Source organism: Simochromis diagramma, unplaced genomic scaffold, assembly GCF_900408965.1.
Source record: "Simochromis diagramma unplaced genomic scaffold, fSimDia1.1 OVJJ01000321.1, whole genome shotgun sequence".
Classification (NCBI taxonomy): Eukaryota; Metazoa; Chordata; class Actinopteri; order Cichliformes; family Cichlidae; genus Simochromis; species Simochromis diagramma.
This window is the reverse complement of record NW_024386772.1, coordinates 9172376-9187119: the sequence shown is the minus strand read 5'-3', so window position 1 is coordinate 9187119 and position 14744 is coordinate 9172376. Positions and strand designations below refer to the sequence as shown.

The 14744-nt window shown below is 38.5% G+C and overlaps 2 protein-coding genes across 2 annotated transcripts in view; both read left to right on the top strand.

Annotated features, from left to right (window-relative positions):
- Window positions 1-5991, top strand: part of pde4a (phosphodiesterase 4A, cAMP-specific) — a 49055-nt gene extending 43064 nt beyond the window's left edge. The window contains 2 exon segments of the mRNA XM_040047369.1: window positions 1879-2061; window positions 2296-5991. Of these exon segments, the coding sequence (XP_039903303.1) occupies window positions 1879-2061; window positions 2296-2799 (687 nt within the window). The 3' untranslated portion in view covers window positions 2800-5991.
- A 1708-nt stretch (window positions 5992-7699) lies between these two features.
- Window positions 7700-14557, top strand: prkcsh (protein kinase C substrate 80K-H). Its single transcript, XM_040047382.1, has 18 exons — window positions 7700-7831; window positions 8064-8183; window positions 8308-8424; window positions 8515-8610; window positions 8716-8773; window positions 9852-9969; window positions 10426-10555; window positions 10749-10833; window positions 11092-11170; window positions 11264-11347; window positions 11431-11595; window positions 11677-11767; window positions 12083-12152; window positions 12343-12432; window positions 12545-12619; window positions 12705-12804; window positions 12915-13074; window positions 14323-14557. The coding sequence occupies exons 2-17, from the start codon at window positions 8096-8098 to the stop codon at window positions 13059-13061; spliced, it is 1593 nt and encodes a 530-aa protein (XP_039903316.1). The 5' UTR covers window positions 7700-7831; window positions 8064-8095; the 3' UTR covers window positions 13062-13074; window positions 14323-14557.
- Window positions 14558-14744: the final 187 nt, after the last annotated feature.

Below are 14744 nucleotides of genomic sequence, written 5' to 3'. Positions count from 1 at the left end.
GAATGGACTCTTAAGTACAATAAACAACAAGCCATTTCAAGAAGCACCTAAAAGTGTTGACGCAGTTGAGACTTTTAGTTTGGTGACTTTCAAATGGCAGAAGCAAAGCCGCTTGCATTGGCCTTAACCTGTCAGTTTTGAAGCCAGCCTTTCAAGTGGCAGTTTTTGGCATTTGAAAGATTACTTCATCTTTCAGAGCTGTAAGCTGCTGCTTGGTTGAACAATATACTTCACACACCAAACTCCTGCAAGATCTAAAATCCAGACTGACAGTTATGAAGACTTATTTAATGAAATGATGAGTTACAGTCATGTCCAGATCTACCTTTACTAATTTGTACATGAATCTGACCCACCTGGAAACGTAAACTGTGTATCTTGACCTGACTGTCCTACTGTTTTACCCATAAAAGTAAGAACCTGAGCTTTAATAAGTGTGGTGAATGGGACAGAAATGAAACATCCCCAGTTATCTCAGCCAAGGTGATGGTGGTTGCTGACAGTTTCTAAAGCAGCTGATCAGCTGTCTTTGAACAAAGACGAAACAACGGTGTTGATTCGAAAAGTATTTGAATCCACGAAAGACTAGATTCTAACAACTTATTGTATTATTATATGTGTCAAGAGTTTTGGAAAGGACAGCTAATCTGGAATTTCTCACCACTGGAGAAACTAAGTGATTTGCACTGCTCCAGTCAGACGTCACAAAAGGTGACATTAACAGCGGGAGTTAAAGGAAGAGCTCAGGTGACATCTGGATTAAGCGATAACATCTTTACAACCCTTTCATTGGGAGGTTAGATACAGAGGTTAATTAAATTCAGCTGCAAGCAGTGGAGGATGTTTTCTGAGGATTTAAACATGAAGAACATTTTTGCTTAGTAGCTGTCAAGATCAATAAGGAGGAAAGAGCAGTTACTGAGACTTTGGAGAATTGTACCAACTTGTGGAGAAAAGGAAAGGAAAAGAGAATGAATGTGAAAAAGGTCATTAAAAACATTGGGTTTGCACCACATTTTTCAGTCGCTTTGTCAATTTAAAATGCTTTAAAATGTTAGACAACTTAAAGGGAAAAAGTAGACGATGGGCAAACAATCTTCATGTTTATCAGATTTCAGGATAGTGTTAATCAATGCTACGGCCATTACTCAAAAAAGGTGATGTATTGCACATTACTCTTTACTTTTCTATTACTTATAAACCTGAAGCTACAGTCCCACACACCAATAGAAATCCCCACCCTAACAAGAACACGCATATAAAGAGCTCAAAAAGACTTTAAAGGAATCGTCACCGTAATTCAACTGCATAGGTTTAAATAGAGGCCAGCAAGCTTAAACTTTTGTTACCTGTTGAAGTTAAGGCTCTGGCTGCAGGGCTGGGGTCAGCATACACTCAGCTATTATGTCATTCTGGGTTCTTGCCTAGCTTTGTGTTTGCATGATGTCTGCGCAGATGCTTGCAAAGGGAAGAAGCTGCGTTAACAGTATAATGCAACTGTTTCTGTCATGGACGCAGTCTTCATTTCACTATCGCATTCTTGTCCATTTATGCAATAACAATAAAGGTAATGTCTGTATCGCTACACTTCAAAAGCCATAGACCATGACACCAGTTTGTTCCTCCCTGCACATAAACTGAAAGTGGCTGATTGTGGTGCACAGAAAGAAAAAAGCTTGTTTCTTTGTTTGTTTGTTTTTTTATTTCTAACACAAGTAACAACATAATTTTAACTGTCATTTAATTATTGAATTTAATAGTACTGCATTACTTAAAAAATGTCATGTGATTACAGTAACAAGTTTCCTCCAACACTAGTATTTCTAGTTTTGTACGTTCACAATATAATGTGAGGTAAATGATTTTGTATATGTGTAGGTATTGAGGAACATGGTGCACTGTGCTGACCTGAGCAATCCCACAAAGCCTCTGGCTGTGTATCGACAATGGACAGAGAGAATCATGCAGGAATTCTTCAGGCAGGGAGACAAGGAGAGAGAGCGGGGGATGGAGATCAGTCCCATGTGCGATAAACACACTGCATCTGTGGAAAAAAGTCAGGTAAATGAGCAGCAGTGAAATACACACATGTATGAATATAACAGCACGCAACTGGATAACTGTTAATGCTGTAGGTGGAGTGATAACTACAGTGCAGAGAGTGATTTATCAGCTCTGATCGCAGCAGTCATCCTCCTACATTTTTAATGCTGATTTGCAGGCAGTGAAGAAACACCACTGTGCTAGCTTATGTCATGTCAGTCATTGCCTTTTTCTTTTTTTTCCTTTACGTAGGTGGGCTTTATTGACTACATTGTCCACCCGCTGTGGGAGACATGGGGGGATCTTGTACACCCTGATGCCCAGGAAATCTTGGACACTCTGGAGGACAACAGAGACTGGTACCAGAGCACTATTCCCCAAAGCCCCTCACCACCTCCTGTGGACGACGACAAGGATCTAAACGTGTGCATAGACAAGTTTCAGTTTCAGCTCACTCTGGAAGAGAGTTTACAGCGGGAACAGGAAGACGAGGATGGCAAGCCCACGCCAAACCATGTGGCACAGGACTGCAGTCACGGGGAGGATGAGTGCAAAAAGGATGAAGAAGAAGACATAATGGCAGAGGAGGAAAATGAGGATATAATAGAAGAAGAAGATGAGGTGGCAATGGAAGAAGAGAACTTGGAGGAGGAGCTGAAATCTCAGTTGGGTGGGGGGCCTGACAAGGACAGACTTTCTGACACAAGTCCTGTAGAAGAAGAGGAGGATTCTTCTTCACAAGCTGACGATACATGAGTTTTGCTCCTGTATCTCCCTCCTCACTTGCACACATTATCTTGTTCATCCTTTCAATGGCCAAACCAAGAACAAATAAGACTGCAATGACAATACACACCTTTAAATATATTTTTCAAAAAGGGAATAAATACAAATTGCTTAAAGAGAAGTTAATTACACAGCAACTGTAGATTTGGAGTGGCAACAAGTCTTTCGACTGATTCCACAGTGAACTTTAGACTAAGAGGAATCTAGGAGAGCATTAATGTTGGGCGACTGAAGACAGCGTAGCACTCTGGGACTAGAATGCACACACATAAACACACATGAAGTAACTCACAACTTATAGAAAGAAAAAAAAACAGGAGCAGGAAATCCACCAATGCAATGTGTGTACGAGCATGCAGCAGTCATGCAGTAAAAGTGTGCTCCGCATATTCCCTGTCCTTTCTTTTTTCGGGAGGCAGAAACACACGCTGGACTGTATGTTTGTATGTGTGCATTTATTAGAGGGACACTGATAAGTATTGAATCTCTTTGGAAAAAGCCATCCCTTAATGGAGTATTAACTAGTGTTCAGTCAGTATTAGTAATTCATGTTCGTTAGAATCTCAATAGAAACTGTTCTCCTCAGAAAAGCTACACGTCCGAGTAACTTCTTTTTTTTTCCATTTCTGTCGGAAAGAAAAATAAGATAATCCCGTCGGAGTTGGAGGAGGTGAAGGAAAAAACTACGGAAGGAAAGGAAGATGCTGCGACGAAGGGGCCATCGGGTCCCATATCCCCCTTTTTCCCTTTACGCGGAGAGTGCTACTGGTGCAAGATGGCTCTGTGCCTTTCTGAAACACCAGCTTCTTGAACGGAGCTGTCGTGAAGCAATGCATTGTGGGACAGGAGTGTCTGAATTTGTCATCATTTTTGATTGTCTCTTGTTGAAGATCTCTCTCTCTTTACTGTTCATGGTATCGTGGTGTGTATCTCACACGTACAGTTTCTGTGGTGATATGTTTTCAGCTGTAAGTCTTCCTTTGTTGCTCTTCTGGTAATATAATAACTCAGAACTCTAAATGCAGAGCAATCACTACCACCACCACAACCACCAGTGGACTCTTTCCAGCTTATGTTCTTTTCTTTTTTAATTTTTAGAATATTTTTTTTTTAAACTTTATGAGAATAAGCCATGTGATGCTTTGAAGCATACGTTTTGCCTATTTTATATTTGACAGTTGCCGAATACGTTGAAGGGACACGGGATTATTTCATCAGCAGAACAAATTTTTTTAAACGCCATCTCACGCCCACTTGCACTGCGTGGTCATGTCTCCTCATACACAACCAATCTCACCAAAGTAAAGGATGAGAAACTTCAGTGGGTGAAGTGATTCAAGGGAAGACAGATGAATAAGAAAATCAGGGAGGCAGAATGTCAGGGGAAAGAAGCGTGACGTGGCCAAATAGGAGGTCTAGCGGTCCCTAATCATCCTTGTTATGTTTGATGCTTTTTTGCCTTAATGTCAGATGCAGGATATATGCCTGCTAGTATGTAGATTTATAAGATATACAATAGATATCCTAGTATATTTATATCACGTCTGTATGCTTATTTCTGTGAGTATCAGTGGGTCTATACACAATGTATCCAGCATTGCATTTGGAGGGAAAAGGTAGACACTGCTGCTGACTAGCTGTTATGTTGTTGCTGTGCTTGGACCAACGTAAAGAATGTGTTGTTTTCTAATCACAACGACTATCTTATTATAGCTATCTGAAGGCATTGAGGGGGAAATAAGAATTGAAAGGGGGAGTTGAGGTGTGTGTGTTTTTGGTAGGTTTAAGAGGAAGATGTTGTCACACTCATCGTCGCTCACTCACTGGCATTGCCGTATCTCGTCGAGCGGATGTTCAGGATTCGATCGACAACAGCTCAAACCGGCCGCAGTTTGTCCAGGTGTTCGTTTCTCACAGGGTATAAATGAATTAAATACATAAACAAACAAAAGAACACGAGTGGGGTTCTTTTGAAGGTAAGACCAAGTTCCTGCAGGTCAGTAACTCAGCTTATCTGAAGACACCACCACAGACTGGTGTAAGAAAAGCCCCGTGGGCACAGCTGCGAGGCCCCCCACACAAAGGCTGTTTCATCCAGTGGAATGGGAAGTTACTCAAATAAAAGATTCCCATATGCACTGGCCTTTTTTTTTTCAACACGTTGCTTTGTTTTGTGGCTTCTCGTTCTGTTATAAGCTATAAAAACATCAATATTTAATTGCCATACAAACACAATACTGTAGCAATTGTTTCTTATTAAGGAAATTATTAAAGTGATTGATTGCTGCCATTCTTTTTAAATGATGAGAAGAAAACCAGGGGAAGTGTTTTCTTTGAACAGTTTGTGTACAGTTTATTTTTATATCATTCTGGTGGATGGTCTGGAAAATGAATCACGTGTTGATGACTATAGCTATAAGCATTACCACTCTTGTATATAATGTAATATTGGATTGTAAATTATAAATTTATTCGCATCATCATGATTAACAAATAACCACTTAAAGTTGTTAAGTGAACCACTGCAGGCCACATCCTCATATTTCCATTTTTCAAACATATTTTCTCCTCACTCGTGCTGTCCTATTTTATTTTATTTTATTTTTTCACTTTTTAGTTGTTCACATTTATTGTTCAAATCAAATATATTCGTACCAGCACTTTATTTCATCAGGTTTCGAGGCAGACGGTGGGTTTCAGGTAGTGTGTGCTGCTGGTTTGGTCATTCGCAGTCACTTATTGATTATATTCCACTGGGCCAAACCACAAACCCTCATTGTGAAGCAGTTAGCGTTCACCTCTCTCTGCAGGCATAACCAAACAACCCAATCATTCTCGATTAAATGTCCAGATGAGACTGAAGCCATTTGACCAATGCGATCAAATGGAAGTTGAGGTAGTCACATAGGATACAGTTAAAGGAGATAAATGTGTCCTTATGTGACTTGGCCCTTTCTAGCACCGTCACCACCTCGGTTTCTTAGTAACTTTAATCACTATCTAGCCTGATAGCCTAAATGTCCATCCCGTGGTGGCCTACTTAGCTGGTTCCCATCGGGTTTGCTGTCAGGTTATTGTTGTCACAGACTGACTCCCTCTGAGAATACTTCTCTGGGCTTTAATTCATGTGTTTGTTCATGAGTAAGAAAGGTTATTCAAGGGAAAAAAAAACATGAAATGATTGTAATATTTGTAAATGATGTTGCTGTAATGTGTAAAATGTGTCCAAGTTATTTTTTATTATATTATTTTTATGAGAGTTTTTCCTCTTGACAGAGCTGAGGTGTCATTTTGTGAATAAATGCATTTAATAAGCAAACATCTATATATAAAACAATATTATAGTATATCAGTATATTTTTCTTTTATTTCACTGTTCAGTACTGTAAAGTGTGTTAAAATACAAATAAAGAAAGATTTTTCTATTAAATGCAAACTCCACTCTCCTGTTTGCTAGGTTTTTCTTCTTCGCATTAATGGTTTCTAATAACTCTATGCAGCTTAACACGGACAAAAAAGTGTCTAACTTGTGCTTTTGTGAGCATTACCGCCCAACTCAGACAGAGCTTGGGGTGTTTCTCACCCATTGTAAAAGCTATCATTTTTTCATCATTTTTTTATCACATTTTTGACTTTTGATGCTCACATCAAGTCTGATTCAGTCTTGTTTTGCTTTTTTTTTTTCATTTAAGAAATATAGCTAAAGAAAAAGAATTAAGAACTCCAGATTTCTTATTTATTGCATCTATTACAATAAATAAGGAGAACCATTCATTATTTTTCTTGTGAACTGGACCTGCTTGTCCATGTCTTTATCTCCTCTCACTTGGATTATTGCATTTGACTATTTTCATGGCTGTTATCTATTAATCACCTCCAATCTGTTTAAAATGATTTTAACTCACTGTCACCCCTATTCTAAAGCTTTCTTGTCGGGCTTGTTTATATTTCAGTTTAATAATCTTGGTTCATTAAAGCCTTAAGGAGCAAGGCTAGTACCAACATTGTTGAACCACTCCACCCCTGTTCTTCAGACTGTGGCATCCTTTTTGAGACAAGTATTTTAGTAGTGTTTGCTACTTGCTTTGATCGTGTCCATTTTGACTTGGCAGTTTTTGTTAATCCACAGAAAATGTTGTTTGCTGTGGATTAACTGAAAAAAATAGACATTTCTATATTAATAGTGGAACAGGAACCTTTCTGCAATTTCAACTGTTTAACTTTTACTTAACTCAATTGGTTTACAATTAATGGCAATCAAGGTGGGGTCAGCTAAAAGTTAAAAATCCCTGGACTTCTTCACATTTTCCATAGTCATCCAGTAGGCCTGCTTATCTTAATTTAGCCTGCAGCTTGGTTTATTTTCAGTTAAACTTCAGAGTGGCTTAGCTTGTTTACATTTTGGTTTTTAAAAGATTTACAGTAGTTCCTTTTCCCCTCACGTACTCTTAGGTAAGTATTGTAACCTTGGAATGCACCTCTATTTGGACCTGTTTGGTCTAGTACAGGTAGGTTGGTACATGTATACACCTAGATTTAAATAAGATTTCCTATTTGTATTAAATCTGGTACTGTGGTTTTAAAGAGAGGCTATTGCGTAGGGACATTTTTGATATAGATTTATAAATGTGTTATGAAAGTTTAAAATCAGTGCATATATGCTTAAATGTTATTTACCCCATAGTTAAATATTGGTAAAAGTGCAAACAGTGATGACTACCTCTCTTACACGAGATGGCTGCGTCCCCAGAGTCCTCTACACTTCAGACAAGCGCAAAGGGTCTTCCCGTTCTCCGCCAATCACAGGAGCCACACAAGAGCGTCGTCCAATCAGAGTGAAACATGACAGAGGGAGGGGAGGGGAGATGTTCATGCGCAAGAGCTTTGTCGATACGGAACTAGGCGGTGTATTGAGTGGCAGAGTTTAGCTATTAGCTCTTTTGAAAACAAGATAAAATATAAAGTCCTGTTTGGGCTTCAGCGCATTAGTTGAATTGCAAAGGTAATATGACGTTATGATATTGAAATACACTCGAAGGGTGTTTTTATATTAGCATTTTAATTTTGTAATATGTTAATGGGGTAGCTAAAGCTGCTAGTTAGCATTGATTTGTTAGCTCGGGATATAAAATTGATACAGTTAGCTCAGGCACGTTGTAGTTTATAAAGTTATGGCTCCTGGTGTGCTTCCTATTGAAGCTGCGTTTAACCTGTATATTTTTTATGACCGATAGGTCGTGGTGCCGTTGCACGGTGGACTGTCATTATGTCCTGTCAGTTCCTGCTCCTGCTGTTGCTGAGTGTAGGAGTCTCCGCGGTGGAGGTCCAACGTCCTCGCGGTGTCCCTTTGTCAAGTAAGCATTTATATCTTTAAACAAGACTAAAACGCATCAATTAGTTCACCGAACCTCTGGTAGTCAGCTACTTGTAATGCGGAGCTTTCATGGCACTAATAAAATAAACTTGAAACCTCGACAGAACGGCAGTTTTATGAAGAGGGCAAACCCTTTACGTGCCTAGATGGCTCCCGGACCATTCCGTTTGACAGAGTAAATGATGACTACTGTGACTGCCAGGATGGATCTGATGAGCCAGGTGTGTATATCCTGGAGTCTGATCACTCTTTTCATAGAACGTTTGAATTAGGTAGTTGCTGCTAAATGCACCTGTGCTGTTTATTTTCAGGCACTGCTGCTTGTCCCAACGGCAGCTTTCATTGCACCAATGCAGGTTTCCGTCCAACCTTCATCCCCTCTTCTCGCATTAATGATGGGATCTGCGGTAATTTATTTATTTATTTATTTTTTAAATCATGCTGACCATTTTTATTTCTGTTCTTTTGTGTGGCTATGATTTTGTTTACACCTTGAATTCTTTTTTTTGCAGACTGTTGTGACACAACTGATGAGTACAACAGTGGTGCTACGTGTCAGAACACATGCAGGTGGGATTTATACAACTTTCTTACCGTAACTATTTTTGCTTTCACTTATACTCAGTGTTGGGAAGGTTACTTTTAAAATGTATTCCACTACAGATTACAGAATACATGCCCCAAAATGTATTTTGTAACGTATTCCGTTACGTTACTCAATGAGAGTAATGTATTCTGCATACTTTGGATTACTTAATATATTATCATGCTTTTTACAACTTTTTACATGAATGTACTATTGTATTGCTGTGTGATTTATTACTATTACTGAAGGTCCGCGGCTCCGAACCGTAGTAAAGGGACCTCTGGCTAATACGTCAGGTTCCGTGTTGGGCTCGTACCCGAAAAATAGCTTTACTTTGTTGTCTGGGTCAAGTTTGAGGCAGAGAGAGGCGTTGAAAGGCTGCTCCAACGGAACTTATTGTTTCGGAGGAAAACACGAACACAGTGTACAGTCGAGTCTTAATAGCTTACTTACAACTGGGCTCGTCAGGCACTCTTCTTGGCTGAAGTGGTTATTATATTTACATGCTTCCAGCTCCCGTTTGTGCTCGATGACAGCTCGTACTTTTCCACTCTCCTTTTTCTCCCTCCTTGCGCTCACAGACACATAACGGGTATGGCAGTCCATTCTCCCTGCAGCACGGACTACACTGCCCATGATGCTACATTCTTTAGGGCTATGCCTGTAGCATTCTGCCTATTAGCTTAGCACAACAACAACAACACCCAGGAAACACAGTCGCAGAGAGAGAGCATCACCCTGTAACCAGGCGGCAACCGTAACGCTGCCGCCTGGAACAACAAAACATAGCTGTCAAACCAAACCCAAACAGTCCTGACCCGCGACAATATGAAACAGGAAATGTAATCCATTTATTTCAACAAAGTAACTGTATTCTGAATACCACCTTTTTATATGGTAACTGTAACGGAATACAGTTACTCATATTTTGTATTTTAAATACGTAACGGCAATACATGTATTCCGTTACTCCCCAACACTGCTTATACTTGCATATTCATATTCAGTGTTTTTGGTAGATGTTTATTATTCAGAATGTTTTATATGATGTTTAACTTGCAGAGAGCTTGGGCGAAAAGAGAGAGAGAGCTTGCAGAAGATGGCTGAAATTGCAAAAGAAGGCTTTCTGCTAAAACAACAACTCATCCACGAAGCCAAAAGGGGTCTAGAGGATAAGAAGGTGTGAATGACAAAACAACCTGTGGTCTTTTTGCAGTATGCCTCTGAAACATGAATCCTTAGAGTCATAATCATTTTGATGTAGAGATGCCGGTGCCTAACAAAATACACTTGCAAATGTTTACATCAGTTACCTCTTACAAACTCACATTTACATTCAGAAACCAAATATTAGACAAATTGCACAAAAAAACCAAAACCAAAATAATTTAAAGTATCAAAATGTGGTTTTTTTTGTTTTGTTTTGTTTGTTTTTTAAGTTTTAACTAAGTTACTAGTGCCACACGTGCAATAGACTAGCGTTCTATGTGACCTGTTTTGGGGCTGCATTCAGTACTTATATTTTTCTGGATTTCAATGTTAGGGTATCGTTTGCTTTCTATAGTGATTTATTTATATTTTCCACAGCTATTGTGTATAGGTTAAATTGTTATATTTTATAATTTTCTCTCAATAGGCCAAACTTGGAGATGTTCAGGGGAGTAAGAAGGACATGGAAGCAAAGGTGGAGGCTCTAAGAACAGTAAAGGAGTCTGCAGAGCAGCCTGAGAGAGAAGCTAAAGAGCGCCATCTGAAGGCCTGGGAAGGTAAACTAAGATTTAAAAGTATATCGCCATCTACTGTTTGTAATGAGCATGACATTACAGGTTCTCTAGTGTCATTTAAGCTAAATATTAAATATTGTTTGAGCCTGATTGTTTTGCAAGTATGGCTCATTCGCAACGCATAGCAAGGTTGTTAATTAAATTTTCATATATAATTTTTTTTCTTTTTCCCCAGATCAAAAAGCTCTCATTCAAAAAGAAAAAGATAGTGCTAGAATGGCTGAGGTGTTTCTTGAGCTCGATGATGATGCAGATGGTTTGTGAGTACTGGCACCCTCCAGAATTGTTGGGACACGTAACAAACTGAAAAATATATCTAGTTAAACAGCTGGTGACATGCCATAGAGACCACTTTGGTAACAATAGCAACACCGTGAACTGATTGTAACTCTTTGAAACAAAGGGTTGACATGCCATTTAATATATACACTTTGGCTGATCATTATTCTGAAGTAATTTAGCATTTGTTGTAGCATTTGTCTTTATCCAAGTAATTTATATGTTTTTGTACGCCACAGTGTGTCAGTGCCTGAGCTTTTGTCTCATTCTGAGCTCGACCCAGATGCAGACGGTTTCTTCACAGAAGCAGAGGCGCAGGTAAAACAGATTCTGTTTGTCTTCTGGTAAAGTTTACTGGGTTTTAGAAACTGTGACACATCAAAATGTGAACCTTTCCTTTGTTTTGCATAGGGACTGTTGGGAGGAGTGGATAAAGTAGACACAGTAGCATTTGAATCTATCTGGAGTAATGTCAAAGAAAAATACATGTCAGAGGTAAGATGCTATACTTCTTCTTTTTTTTTTTTTAATAAACAGTAAATTTCATGAGAAATTTATGTAAATATTGTTGGCATCAGTCCAACGCAGACACCCCAGCACCAGAGGAAACTTCACCGGAGGAAATAAACGAGCCCGTCTCTGACAACGAATCTGATCAGTACCCTGACGATGATATACCAGAGGATGAAGATGATGATGATGAAGAGGATGAAGATGATGACCACGATGAGCATGACTATAAGGTCAGCTCACTGAATTTTTCATCAAACTTCTGCTGGATGAGTCAGAGTTATTTTTGGAGTTAACTTATGTTTGATTTGCAGATCCCTCCTACAGCGAGGACTGAAGAAAAGAAGGATGATGATGAAGGAGCTATGCCTCCCTATGACCAAGAAACGCAGAACCTCATTGATGGTAAGAATGCGTTTAAAACTGAGTGACTCATCCTGTCCTGAGCAATAAGTATTTGACTCATCACAGATGTAGAAGCATGTCAGTTTGCATTATAATGTTCTAATTTGAAATGAATTATTCATTATGCTTTGCAATAAATTGTACAGAAAAAGAATTAAATTCCCCAGCTGTGTATCTTTTATATGACACGAAGTTCATTACATATGAAAGCATCAAGAGGAAGTCATGATTTGCTCAGACCTTTTGTATGTTTGTGTGTGTTTATTGTGAGTTTGTTGTACGTGTATATTTCAAGTCTGTGCATCTGATTCCCAGCTGCTCAGAAAGCCAGGGATGAGTTTGATGAGGCTGAGAGAGCTCTCCGGGAAGTAGATGATCAGATCAGGTAAGTGCTCAGCCTGAATGTGAAGAAGCCTCTTTGCCAGTAATGCAATCAGCTTTTGTTAACATAATGAGAGTTTAAATTTCAACAGCTGCATTGATTTGTTTTTTTTTTTTTTACACAATCAGCAAGTTATTGTAATTGAAACCTGTAAACAAATACTGTTTAATTTTGGATTGGGTATTTGTTTCAGGAACCTTGAGAAGGAAATCTCTTTTGACTTTGGACCCAGTTCTGAATTTGCCTACCTCTATAGCCAGTGTTATGAGTTGACTACAAGCGAGTATGTATTGTAAAAAAACAAAACAAAACATATATTTTTTTTAATGCTTTATATAATATTTATTATATATATTATATATTTCTGAAGGTCTAAGTTTGTCTGTTTCTTTCAGGTACATCTATAGACTGTGTCCATTTAACAGGGTAACCCAGAAATCCAAGTTTGGTGGATCGGAAACTAACTTAGGGTAAGACAATATCTGTTCTTTCTATTTCGCATGGCTTTGCTTGAGTCTTTGCTCATCTGTGTTTGCCACCATTTTCTTTGTGTAGATCCTGGGGGAAATGGGCTGGTCCTGAGGATGGCATCTATTCTGTAATGAAGTATGAACATGGAACAGGTTGCTGGCAAGGCCCCAGCAGATCCACCACAGTGAGTGACACCCAGCCAGGCATCATTTAATCTTTTCTGTCTTAATTTGACTTTATATAATTGCTGTTATTTTACAGAGAAACAATATAATTTGTTGTTTTCCCTTTTAGGTTAAGTTAACATGTGGGAAGGAAACTGTTGTGACGTCTACCTCAGAGCCTAGTCGCTGTGAGTACCTGATGGAGTTTACAAGCCCTGCAGTCTGTCAGGAGCCCCCAAGCCTGGAAATATCGAGTCATGAGCACCAAGAACTCTAGATCTTTTTGATTAGTAAGTAACCAACTTCTGAGTATTTGTAGCAAACCAGTATCATCCTCCTTTCACATCTTCCTGTCCATCCCTTTTATATATCAAATGTTTCTTATGGCCAGCATTGTTTAAAGCTGGCATATTTTCTTTGCTTAACCAAATGAAAATGTTGTACAGTGTGAAGGTTTAGCATTTCAGAATTTTTGGAAGAATTAGGTAAAGCTTCATTTTAGAAGAAGAGCAGGCCAGCAGCAAGATCCAGGTAAAGGCAAGTTCATAATAATTCATCGTAGTGATTAAGAGGGTTAGAATTAATGAAGGCAGGAACTTAATGATGTCCTGTAAGGGTAAGATGAATGCAAACGGTACTACAGTATTCCACATCAGCACTCGTACAATAGTGCATACATCCTTTACTGCACACAGTTGGAACTTTAGAGCTTCCAGCTGTTTGAATGATGTCACCGGTATAAACATTGCTACCAGCTCAGATTCTAATCTGATTGTAAAATGAGTTCTTATTTTTAGAAAGTAAATTAGGGTTTGTTGTTGGATCACAGTTACTGTCACACATTTCATATCACAGCGATATAGTGATATCAAATTATAAGTTTGCCCGCAAGCCACCCACAGATGTCGTAAATGGTAAACAGATATCCGATACAGTTTTTCTTGAAATAGAAAGTGATGTAATGCTGCAAATTATGAAGCGTGGTTAATCTTAAATTAAATTGATTTCTTATAGCCATTTGTCTTAGATTTTTTTGGGTGACGCACAGTTGATAGTTACATACCTACATAAAATAGTGTGGTAATAGGGATTCTTATTAGAGATGCACCAATACTCATGTTTTTAAAATAAAAATTTGGACAGTAGCTGATACTGAAGTTTTTTTTTTCCTTTTTTTTTTTTTTTTTTTTTTAAATAGTTTTGGTTTGTATTTATAGATAAATGTTACTGACTGGCTAGTGGCTATAAATTAGGCGACTATCTGCCAACGCTGGTGTTTGCCAGTTACATCGGTGCATCTCTAATTGATCTGGTACAGCAAAATAAAACTTGAATGTGTCATCCTCTAACATTAACATGGCATCCATCTCAAATGTAAGCAATAATTAGGAGGCTTCCGTGCTGCAGATGCTTAGTCCTCAGGAATGAAACCATTAGGGATCAGTGACTAAATTGTTCTTCCTTTTTTAAATAACAACAAAGACATGACTTAGGCAAGCAAGCCATTGAAATAAACATGTATGTGCTCCATCTTGCAGGTTGTTCTCAAGGGACCACAGTCACTACAGCAGTATGAAGTTGCCATGCTGTGAGCAGCATCACCTTGGTGTTGGTTAACAATTAACGATAAATTCCAATGATTAGTTTCTCTTTCACTTCTGTAGCATCATCTAAATTTCCAACTTCCAGTGCTACCTGTTTATTTGAGCCTGTTTCTATCCACTGTAGTGTCATTCCATTATTTTGAAATAAACTTCTTATCGTGCTGTTAAATTTTGTGTACCAGTGCTTTTTTGTCAGAAATAAACTTTAAATCTAAATAACTTTTCTTATGATCACAAAACATGGATATATTACATATATCCAATCCTATTGATTATTAAATATTTAACTGAAGAGCTGGTGGAAATGTGTCATTTTAAAAAAATAATTCAGTGTGCGTTATTGTTGCAATTATCGA